The sequence below is a fragment of the Coffea eugenioides genome, chromosome 5 (genome assembly GCF_003713205.1).
Source record: "Coffea eugenioides isolate CCC68of chromosome 5, Ceug_1.0, whole genome shotgun sequence".
Classification (NCBI taxonomy): domain Eukaryota; kingdom Viridiplantae; phylum Streptophyta; class Magnoliopsida; order Gentianales; family Rubiaceae; genus Coffea; species Coffea eugenioides.
Window position 1 is genome coordinate 580,670 of NC_040039.1, and position 11,916 is coordinate 592,585.

General features: G+C 37.6%; 1 protein-coding gene across 1 annotated transcript; it reads left to right on the plus strand.

Moving 5' to 3' along the window:
- Positions 1-359: 359 nt before the first annotated feature.
- Positions 360-9,309, plus strand: LOC113770247 (DEAD-box ATP-dependent RNA helicase 28-like; the record flags this gene model as incomplete). Its single annotated transcript, XM_027314657.1, has 19 exons — positions 360-716; positions 1,336-1,521; positions 1,658-1,726; positions 2,066-2,172; positions 2,432-2,513; positions 3,244-3,417; positions 3,613-3,761; positions 3,948-4,043; positions 4,259-4,361; positions 4,457-4,519; positions 4,677-4,738; positions 4,962-5,058; positions 5,723-5,841; positions 5,920-5,962; positions 6,210-6,311; positions 7,866-7,964; positions 8,046-8,123; positions 8,332-8,603; positions 8,944-9,309. Coding segments are annotated over 19 exons (2,274 nt in total), but the record flags the coding sequence as incomplete, so codon positions are not given.
- Positions 9,310-11,916: the final 2,607 nt, after the last annotated feature.

An 11,916-nucleotide genomic window follows, 5' to 3' on the forward strand; every position in this document is an offset into this window, starting at 1 on the left:
CTCAAGCTCGAGTGTACAGTAATCGAGCCTGACTCGATAAGTTTAATGTTTGACTCGGCTTGTCTCGTTTGCACCCCTAATTATACAAAACAAAAAAATCCATAAATTACATGAATATCAACTCATTGTGGGCATCACTTAAATTGTTTGCGCACGGTGTTCTTCTGCTAGTTTAGCTAAAACCCTCTAAGTCTCGTGCAGTGCAGCAAAAGGCAACTGCTGGTGTGTAAGGTCCAAAAAAGCAGCAGCTCCTCCTCCTCCTCCTGAAAGCTGAAATTGAGAATCCCCATAAGTCACCAAACACAACATCATCTCGCTAGTCGCCACTCAATGGCTTCAGATTTCTTGTTTGAACCCCGAGCGATGAGGAAATCGAGTACGAGCACGACGACAGTAAGGACGACTCAGGCGAAGAAGACGGAGAAGTGGAAAACGACGCCGTTAACGAGGAGGAAGACGAAATATCAATTTCTCCAGCTAAAAAGAATAAAAAATCCAAGCACTCTCCCTGGGATTTCTCTTCCTACTCCCAGTCAGTTGCCGACGAGCATGCCCGCCGCTGCACCACTTCCATTGACTTCAAAATCTCCCAAGCCCTCCTCCAACAGCGATCCACCCCTGCCCCCTCCCCGCCTATCCCCACCTCTGACCACGACCACGACCACGACCACGACCACGACCACGATCACGACTCCGATTCCCAACCTGACTGTCAAGTTAGTAGCTCTCAACCCCCCCTTAATTTCTCATTTCATTTTTTCCTTTCTCCTTTTTCTTTTGGGTGGAATTGCCTTTTCGATAAACCTACCTAGACAGTAATTCTTCCTTTTCTTGTTCCTTCTTTTGAATGAGGCTAGTGGAATCTAATTCATTCCGGCTAATGCTCACCCCTACTTCAGTATTTAATCCCGGAAGTTACGCAATCCACCTTCACTTTTCTACTGATTGAATTGTCAAAATTTGTGTCATGTTATCAAGTTCATACATACACTATGATCTTGACACTTCCCTTATGGTATTATCTTGTAAACGTGATAAAAATACTTTTCCTTCTTTTTTTTTTGCTTTGTTTCTTGGGTTAAAACTGTAATATGTACTCCAAATAGTAACTAGTATGATTGAAAGGAAGCTAGAAAGTAATACTTTTTGTTAGTTTGTAACTGTCCCTATACCTAGGCATTTAAGTTGTTAAAAAACCTAAACTTGGGGGTATTTGTATTATTTTGGCTAATATAAAGTAAGAGAAGAGTGCCTGAAGCTAATGCTGGAGTGTCAAGATCATTAGCCTCTTTTTTTTTTTCAAATAATAATAATTTTTATGGGTTTAAAATTTAGGAAGACTATAGGGAGGAAGATGATGATGATATGGCTAATAGTAATGCTGTCAGTGATAAAAAACCATTCTTTGGGTCGGCGGAGGAAGTTTCCTACCACGCAAATTCATTTCTGGAGCTGCATCTTTCGAGGCCCTTACTTCGAGCTTGTGAAGCATTGGGCTATACCAAGCCCACACCAATTCAGGTTTCTGTTTCTTTTCCATTTTTTTCTTTTGGTTTTTAAAATGTGACTTTAATTTGATGGATATATGATAAAGTCACGCATCCAGTAGTCTTATGTTTTTGTGAGATGATAAATATTTGAGGATCTTTTGTTGTAGGCTGCATGTATTCCGTTGGCATTAGCAGGCCGTGATATATGTGGAAGTGCAATAACAGGTTCAGGGAAGGTATATAATATAGATGGAGATATTTATGGGCTTTATTTCCTTATTTCTTTTAACCGATGTATGCTGGTTTTTTGCCATTATGATTGGAAGAAAAAGAGAGAATTTTTTTTTTTAAAAGTTGGAAGTGCAATAACAGGTCCATGGAAGTTATATACAGATGGAGATGTTTCATGGGGTTTATTTGCTTATTGTTTCTTTTAACTGATGTATGCTGTATTTATGCCATTATGCTTGTAGAAATAAGAAAGAGATTAAAAAAATTGTAGAAATAAGAAAGAGATATTAAAAAAATTAATTGCAGTTATTGGTATGTTTTCTTGTTTGACTTTGCTCATGCAGACGGCTGCCTTTGCCTTGCCAACACTGGAAAGGTTACATTTCCGTCCAAAGAATCGCCCTGCCACTAGAGTTCTAATTCTGACGCCAACAAGGGAGTTAGCTGTGCAGTAAGTTTTGAGATTAGGCTGTCAGTCGATTCACTTGATTTGTCATATAAAATTAGAACAGTTTTATTCCATTTCCTCAATCATTCCCCATGATCTTAATTGTGTCTTTTCTTCTCCTCAGTAAAACTCTTTCTTTCTTTTCAAAGTCAACCGAAATATGTTAATGATGATAAAAGTGGTGCATTGACTTCTCTGCTCAGGTTTATGTTTGAATTATATTTAATTGATTGGCTAATTTTTATTCAACCTTTTGAATCAGGGTCCACAGCATGATAGAAAAGCTTGCTCAATTCATGACAGATATTAGATGTTGTCTGGTGGTTGGTGGGCTTTCATTGAAGGTTTGTTGTTTATCATGCTTGCTTTGCAAGAGAACTATGCCATCTCATCTTGTGCTTTTTTATCATTCATTTTCACTTTGCTGCATCTTTTAAATGTAGTTGTATTGACTGCCAGATAAACGCTCTTTAGTTCGTTTTCAGTTCTCCCATATCTTTTGGCTTGTACGATGCTAGTCAATGCCTTCTTTACTTCCTTTTTCTCCCCACTGCCTTTGCTTCTAGAATTAGAGTGGATTTTGAGCTGAATTTGGTTCTACATATGAGTAAGCTTAAAACATTGTCAAGCTTCACATTAGTTTGGAGTTAGATGGAAAGGTGGCATGCTACTAGTGAATAGGAGTTAGGCATTTGTATCACATAATAGGTAATAGTTGGAACTTGGTTGCATTTGTTTGCAAATACGAATTGGATAGAGTATGCAGAACTTCCTCCCTTCTGCCCCTAAATGCTGAAAAGGAAAAGTAGAAGAAACAATTGCCCAGGGTTGAAGTTAATTTTCTTCTGTAGGGACTGGTGGTACATATTTGGGAATTTTGTTAGTCTCAGTTTCTATTTAAAAAATGCATGGAGGTACCAGATCATGGTAGTTCCTCATGTGATTACATTATCTAACTATTAGTGTTTTTTCAAGGACTTTACTTTTACACTACTGATGGTTTATCATACCTTGTCTACTCATAGCATTTGGTTGTCTACCAGAGAAAGTTTGCTAACCTTGAGCAATTTTCAGACGCAAGAGGCAGCTTTGAGGTCCAAGCCGGATATAGTTGTTGCTACTCCAGGACGTATGATAGATCATCTCCGGAATTCTCTGTCCATAGATTTGGATGAGCTTGCTGTTTTGATCCTTGATGAAGCGGATCGTCTCCTGGAGTTAGGATTCAGTGCTGAAATTCGTGAGCTGGTATGTTTGACGACTGTGTCTTTTTCCTTGTATGGAGAATGGGCATTTTTAGGAAGTTTTGCAATGAGAATCCATTTTACTTTAACTCCTCTAATATTTTTCTTTTCTTTCAATCGTTTTGAATAATCCCTTCTGTGGTTGTTTTTGTACTTTGGGTGTGCTTTCTTTAAGTGATTATTGGAGGGCTTGTCTCAGGTAAGACTGTGTCCTAAACGTAGACAGACCATGCTATTTTCAGCTACCATGACAGAGGAAGTTGATGAGCTTATCAAGCTATCCTTGAACAAACCTCTGCGACTTTCAGCCGATCCATCCACAAAAAGGCCAGCAACTTTAACTGAAGAGTAAGTCATCCCAGAGATTCTCTGGCACTTAGCAGCTTATGCTGATGGCAAAGGGTTCTCAGAGCCTTGTATTTTTATTGTGTACTACATCGCTATTCATTTTCTTCACCATGTCAACTGGTTTGCTGAAAAACTTGGTTTTCTTTAGACATTGCGAATTTATTGTCCTGTTCTGCATTTATGTAGGGTGGTTAGGATACGCCGGATGCGTGAAGGGAATCAGGAGGCAGTACTTCTTGCTCTGTGCTCTAGGACATTCACATCTAAAGTCATTATTTTCAGGTTTCCGCAGATAAAGTGATACGAGTTCATTCGTTAAATTTTTGTTCGACTCCTGATGTATAAATATGGTTGATAAATAGGTTATTTGAGTGTATGTTTTATGTTTACATCATCCATGTTATGAGTTCAGATAATTGAGAACCTTCCAGGTCTTAACACTGGTTAGTGTTGATTTAAGTCTACATTTTCTCAGAAATTTCATTTTCATGTGGCAGTGGGACAAAGCAGGCTGCCCATCGGTTGAAAATTTTGTTTGGGTTGGCTGGCTTAAAAGCTGCTGAGCTTCATGGAAATCTGACCCAGGCTCAACGCCTAGACGTGAGACTTTGCATCCTGCATCCTGCTTTAAAAATTAAAGTAGGTTACTTTGTAACTGTTCAGCTAGCATATTCTCATTGGTACTTTTTCTGTAGGCTTTGGAACTTTTTCGGAAGCAACAAGTGGATTTTCTGATTGCAACTGATGTTGCTGCTCGAGTAAGATAATTAGTCCATCTTTTGTAGGGTTTTATTTTAGCATTGCTTTCAATTCTTTATTCTGTCTATATTGTACAGTCTGAAAACTCGGCAGCGCAGTTAAAACACAAATTTAAAATATCACGTGCTTATGGCCTAACTTCTTTTCTTTTTTTAGGGACTTGACATTATTGGAGTCCAAACAGTTGTCAATTTTGCATGTCCTCGCGACCTTACAAGGTTTGTAATATTGGTCCCCCCAAAAAATTGCTTGGAGTTACATGATTTCAGTTGTTTTGCTCTTCTTGATTCCGTATTTGTATGCAGCCATATGCAGTTTCTTCTATGCATATGTTGTTCTTTGGAGCCTTCCCTGGTCTCTGAGAATTGAATTTCTTTGGATTGATTGTATCTTTGAATTCTGTCGGTTCTGTTAATTTTTTCTTCTTAATTTTATTTCCAGTTATGTTCATCGAGTCGGTCGTACAGCTAGAGCTGGTAGGGAAGGGTATGCTGTTACTTTTGTGACTGACAATGATCGGTCTCTTCTGAAAGCCATTGTAAGAGCCTCATCTTCATTTTGCAGAGTTGCAATTGTAGAATGCTTTGCATTTTGTGCATGTTTGTGATTTTTATGCTTCAATGAGAAGGTGTTCTAGTGATTGGTAATTGTATTTTAACTTAATATGATATTGCTATGCTCCATTACATCTAGTGACGGGGGAAATTTCTATGATTGAAACTCAATATTGCACTACAAGTCAGAAACATTTTGGATTTTGGTCATGTCCACAAGCCACACTTTTCTAAAGGCAAAAAGGTAAAAATGGTTTTGAGATCTTGCCTGCAAATAGCTGGTTTTGGCTGTGATTCTTTTGTCTGCAATGTGATGCCATCTCGGACTGCAACATACCTGCTGATACCTCTCAAGCTTCTAGCCACTAATTTGAGTAATTTCATGGTTCTTAAGATTTTTATAACTCTATATTAACGTTAAGCCTTTCCCCCTAGATTGACACCCTGCTGCATTTTTGAATGAGAAATATGCCAATCAATCAGTGTTGGTCCTTGTGAATGAATCACTACATGAGAAGTTCATTTCAGATGATTTTGGTGGTGCAACAGGGTGTTCTTTTTTTTTACCCCTCCTTTTTCTTTAGTAGTTTAGACCTGAAAGAGAAGGATGTTTATGCTGGTAAATGTAAATGTGATACATTCTGGCAGGTTAAAAGAGCTGGGTCCAAGTTGAAGAGCCGAATTGTGGCAGAGCAGTCCACAACTAAGTGGTCTCAAATGATTGAGCAAATGGAAGACCAAGTTGCCGAAATTCTTCAGGAAGAGAGGTTTCTCAATATTCTAACACTAACCTGTATTTTATTGAACTTGTGCCTTTTGTTTCAACATCAATTTGGTTTTTGCAGGGAAGAAATGGCTTTGAGAAAAGCAGAAATGGAAGCCGCTAAGGTTAATCACGTTTCCTTTCTTCTAGTTTCCATTTTGATATTTATGAGAACAACTTGCTTGTTCGTGGTATATTTTGTGAAACAGTTGACTTGAAAGTAGACAATACTTTATTCTGGCACCAGCATCATCTGAAAACTGGTGTGACTTGTTTCCATGGCACTTGCATTGTTACCTGCTGGAACTAGACACATATCTTTTGTGGTATCATTTTGACAAATATTAACAGGAATTCCTCAATGCATTGCAGGCTGAAAACATGATTGCGCATAAAGATGAAATTTACTCACGCCCTAAAAGAACTTGGTTTGCTACTGAAAAGGAGAAAAAGCTTGTTGCAAAGGCGGCCAAGGTAAGTTTCAACTTTCCATGGGGATACTATGGAAATATGAATCTATGCTTCAATTTTGATGATGAGATACTTGGATGGTTTGTGGATCAGTGGTCTTGACTATTGTTGTGCTGATTTGAATGCTTTGCTGCGCTATTCAAGCTTCACTACTTGGCTCTATGAAGATTTCAATTTGATCATTTTTTAAGTCATTATGTGGGGAATAAGAGAATGTTCATTAGAATTGGTTTACTATCCGTTGAGGCCTTTGGAACTGCTGAATCCATTATTGTCTCTGTTGTTTTTGTGTGTTATTGATCAGTTGGAAACATACCACACTTCTGGTACTGTGGTTTTTAGCTGTGGACACCTTTTTCTGACCTCGTTTTCTTAGTTTCTCTGCTTATACTCTATATTTAGTATGAAACAAATAGAAAAATCGTTTGTTATTTTCACAGGGTCTATATTGTGAAAGTTGGTAGTCTGTTTGTTTTTTTCATCCCAAAAGCAAGTCTAATAACTAGCCCATTTGTTTTTTCTTAGGGCCCAAATATTGCTTAAAGTCCAAAGTCCCAAAACAAATTTGAGGAAAGGCCCAAACATGGCTAATCAATGTCCTCTTCCTCACTCCTCAATAGCCCTAAAAACGGCATAGCTAACACACTCCTCAAGCTTTCATCTTCATCATCAGCCCCAAATCCTAATTCCCAACTCAATCTTCAACACATTTTTTCTCTCATCGCAGCATGACCACTGTTCACTGTCATCTTCCACCTTGAACAAAAACACACAGCCGCCACTCTCAGCCACCTCTCAAGAATCTTAATCATCATCACTGATGCTCCTTTTTCTTTCCTTGAAGATTTTGATAATCATCTCGTTGCAAAAATTCAACTTTCCCTACTGGGATTCCGTCATCTGCTTATTCTCCTATTTTGTTTCAACTATTCTCACAGAAATAATGTTTAGGTGACTTGTTGCCCCTAGAATCAGGTATTCTGGCTTTGCCGCAACAGTAGCACTTGTCTCAAGGACCTCATGTGAAAATTTTGGCATTTGTCCAGAATCTCCATTTCTTCCTTCTCATTTTCTCTTTGTAGAGGGTTTCTGTTATTTTTGTGAACCCATTTTTGTTTCTCCATAATGGCAAACAGGATTCATGAGATTGCTGCAATTGTAAGGCGTTGTGTCAGGAAGGGTCAAATGCCATAGCCTACTCCTTTGTGCCAGACCTGTATTGGTTTCGTAAATACGGATCATGATTTAGTACCCTCAGCTGTGCTTGAAACCTTGCAATTGATTTTGCTGCACATACATTATTTTTTCTTGACTATTCCCCTATGTGACCCATGTTTATAAAACATCAAATTTGCTAGCTTCCCTGTAGTTTGTAGTTTTTGAATTTCTTTGTTGCTTGAATCTTCCATTTTTGCTTTTATACTTGCATGGACAAGACTAATTCTCATTAATGGTATCTGGTTAAGTCATGGACTCTGGATTCGGTTTGTCTCCTTAATGCAAGGTTGTGGCGGAAAGTATTTGATATGGAGATAACATGTTGATTTCTGTTGCTAGGAATTGTTGCAAAATAGGAAGCATCCTGGAAATGAGCTAGTTAGTGCTGAACAAGCTGAAGATCTTAAGATGAAAGAAAAAAGAAAGCGAGATAGGGAGGTTCGTATTATCTTTTATTGACACAAGTACAAAATTGTTGGCATAAGTTGTCACACATTTTTATCTGATTGTTTTCTTCAGAAAAATCTTCCTAGAAAGAAAAGGAGGAAGTTGGAAGCAGCTAGAGAGAAACTGGAAGATGACAGTGAAGTTCTCCAGGTATGTACACTTGCTCTTACTTTTTGCCTCTGACTGTTTATGACTAAATTCTTGCTATGATTGCATGCACGTTGTAGCTTCATTTGTTGCTGACCTGCTTTACTTTCTTTGCCAGTGTTATCATTTACAGTTCTTTAATTGACTGTCTTTTGTTCTTATAGCTAGTTTCTCGAGTATTGGGTTTAGCAATAATTTTTTTCCCCTCCAGGGCATTGACAAAAGTAAGAAAGAGAATGCTGGAATTTCCCTTGTTGATTTAGCTTATCGGCGGGCAAAAGCTGTGAAAGCTGTGAAAAGGGCTACTGACGCTGGAAAAATTACAAGGAGGGTGGAAAAGAAATCCAAACATCCTTCCCAGAAAACCCAATCTAGAATGGAAGAGATGCGGGAGCTTTTTCAGAGTGACATGAGTGAGAAAAAACAGAAAAGAAACCCTCAAGGAGGTGGGAAGAAGAAATCCTCATTCAAAAGCAAGTCAAGGTATGAATCTGGTCATGTTTCTCTTGTCATATCCTATATGTAGAGTCTTGATACACTGGCCGAATGCTGAGTACTCCCAAGATAAACTCTGCTTCATAAGTTTTTAAAAGACCATGCGAGTGACTAAAACATAGGATCTGGTTATGCCTAATGTTAAGATTTTTGGACGTCAGAGGTTGGAGAGTATATCATATTGTCACATATGTATTGATTTGAGCTTGTTACTTGAGTTGCGCAATAGCTGTTTGATCTTCTGCATGGGCCTGGAAGTTGGAAATGGGCAATGCAGGATAGCAATGCTATTCAAAATGCGTTCTTAAGACCATTGTTACTGATGCAGGTACAAACGGAGGTAGCAGAACAAGCAGAAGAGAGTTTAGATTACACTGGAAGTAGAGATGCGTTTTTGTTTCAGAATTACATCTGACCGACCTTGAGCAAATATATATATTTTTTTAAGTTTTAGTACGGCTGTAATATAGCTGTAAGTGTTTCTTTGTGGACGGTGATTAATTAATTATTCACTTCTGTACATTCTTTTTTGCATAAACAGCGTTTTACGTCTACCTCTAATTATTCAGGTAGTGAGTAGCAAACTCATGATATCATCCTTGGCGACTTTTTGTAAACTCAAGCCACCTGGGAATCGAAGTAAAAAAATTTCCTCGTTTATTAGCTTGGCAAACAAAGTTTTTCTTCTTCTTCATTTTTTTTTTTAGTTGGAGACAATCATGAATTAATTGGTAATTGGGCCTCTGATTCTGTTGTTTCTGCTTTATTAGTCGATGCATATGTTGCATTTAGTTGATGAAAATTTTCACTGGTTTTAGTCACGCAGGCGAGGAGGAAGTGTGAAAGGACGGCACCTTATTTCGAGAGTTTTTTGAAAGAATAATGATCGTACTAGTTGCTTAGTCCCCAAACAAATAGCTCCGATTCGACTGTAATCGTCGTCCTGCTTTCCCCTTTCGTCGTAGAGATTCGACTGAAATCGTCGGCCTGCTTTCCCCTTTCGTCGTAGAGCGTTTGATACGCCCTTACTAAACTACTAGTGAAATGAATGAAACGGATTTTGTTTTACCCTCATCTAATGCATTCTGAATTGCGGATGTGCAAATCCCTCGCGGATGTGCAAATCCCTCGCGGACTAGACTCGTGAAGAACTTCCAAGTTCAAACCTGACGCGGCCAGTTCATGGGAGTTTACGAGCCTTAAATAGAGTTACCAAGCAGACCTGGTTAGTCGCTTGGTCGGTCGCAGAATATGATCGGTCCGACGGATGACTCTCGCCGACAAATTTTAAGGCAGAGTAGATGGCTTTCCAAGTTAGCAGTCAAACTGATGACACAAAACTAACGGTCTGCTTCTAGATGGCTTGAACACGTCAAGAGAAACATGGGTATCAGATGAGTATCAAAGTAACAGTGTTGCTGCTGGGTTTTTTTAATCTTTTTTTTCCTTCCAATTGCTGCTGGATTTTCTGAGATTGACTGGTTCGATGCACACTGTAACCCGTAAGGGTCTTGTCAAAGTAAAAAAAGAATTGAAAGAAAAAAGGAAGAGGAAGGAAGCAAGAAAAATTTGCTTCGCTCTCTCTATCTGCTCTTTTTCACCGGTGGCGGCAATCAATCTGGCCGTCCGCGCTATATAGGCAATCGAGCCCGACCATTTAATGAGCCGATCTAAGTTTGAACCTAAAAAATAGGTCCGAATTAAATATGAGCCGAGTTTGGGCCTTATTAGGTTCAAACCCGGTATAGGGTCGACCCTTTAATTACCTATATATATAATATTTATATTTTGATATTATGTATAATTATATATCCAAATATATTATTACTAAATACTAAATATATATATAAATTGCAAAACACAACAATACATTTAAAGACTCTTTCATGAGCTTTCTTGAGAGCCAATATTAGTAATGCATAACTAGATCTCTAACTTTTCTTATTGGTTGAGTAAATTTTTGTATTGGCATAATATTTGTTGATTTCTTTTTGGTCTACAAACACAAAAATCATCAAGCATATTTGGATTTAAATCACAAGATTATAAAAAAAGTTTCAACTTTTAAAGATGTATTGGCCTATGATCGCATGTTTTATTACTATTTTTCATGCATTTTGAACGAATTAAATATAAATATTGTTGAAAAAAATTTTGGTTTATATACTTGTTAAGAACTATTATTTGTTCATGTTTAGTTTTAACATTATAGTCTTGTAAATGTTAAATTAGTTTTACAACTTAATAGTTATAGTAATTATATTAAGAAAATTAAGGAGTAATAAGTGAGTTTGGGCTAAACTCGATTAAGGCTCACAACCCGAATATTATGTGAGTTGAATATGAGTTTCACATTTATGAACCCGAAACTCATAGCCCGAAGCCCGAAAAAGTTTCAAATTAAATGAGCTGACCTTGAGCTCATCAAAGCCCGGCTCATTAGGCCCGATTGACAGGCCCAGTGAAAAGAGAAGGTTTCTTTAGGCCTACTCAGCATCAATTTTGATTTACTTGTTTTGGGCAATTACATAATCAACCCAACCTTGTTAATTGTCAGCCTGGATGGAGAACCCTTAGAATATTAATTAACATCTTATCATGCACTACAAAATACAGAGGTTATAAATAATGAGATAGACCTAATCCATAGATTTATTTATGGATGTTCCAATCAATTGGAGAGTTGATATATGATGACAAAGAAAATTGTTGTGGCTAAATAATCCACGAGTAGTTTGAGAAATTGAGTCTACCTAAATATTTTTCAATTCGAGTTAGAATATGTTAGGGTACTTTTGAGACTGCCAAGAACGAAATGCGGAAAGACGTATACTTGAGATGATGAACATAAAAGATGTAGTATTGTTAATTGCCTATTCTCTATGAACGTGGATACTTGAAGCATTTATCTAAAGGGAAAATTCCAGAAACCTTCCTTGAGGTTTCTGATAGTTTCCCTTAATATCCCTTAATTTTGAAAAATATCACTTGTCTCCCCTCCTTTTGTCTATTTGTAACATTGTCAATCTATTTCAAAATATGTTATTAAAAATTCATCACTAGATAGAGAAGATGTTTCATTTCAAAAGTACCCTTTATTATCCTACCCTTTTTTTAAGAAATCATTATCCTAAGAATTTTGTACCTTATACAGTTCATGGTAAGGACAGCTATCCATGTTATAGAAGAAGAAATGATGGTAGAAAAATAAAGGTGCACAAGCATGAGTTGGACAACAGATGGGTGATACCTTACAGCCCGTACTTATTAGCTTTGTTTGATTGCCACATGAATGTTGAAA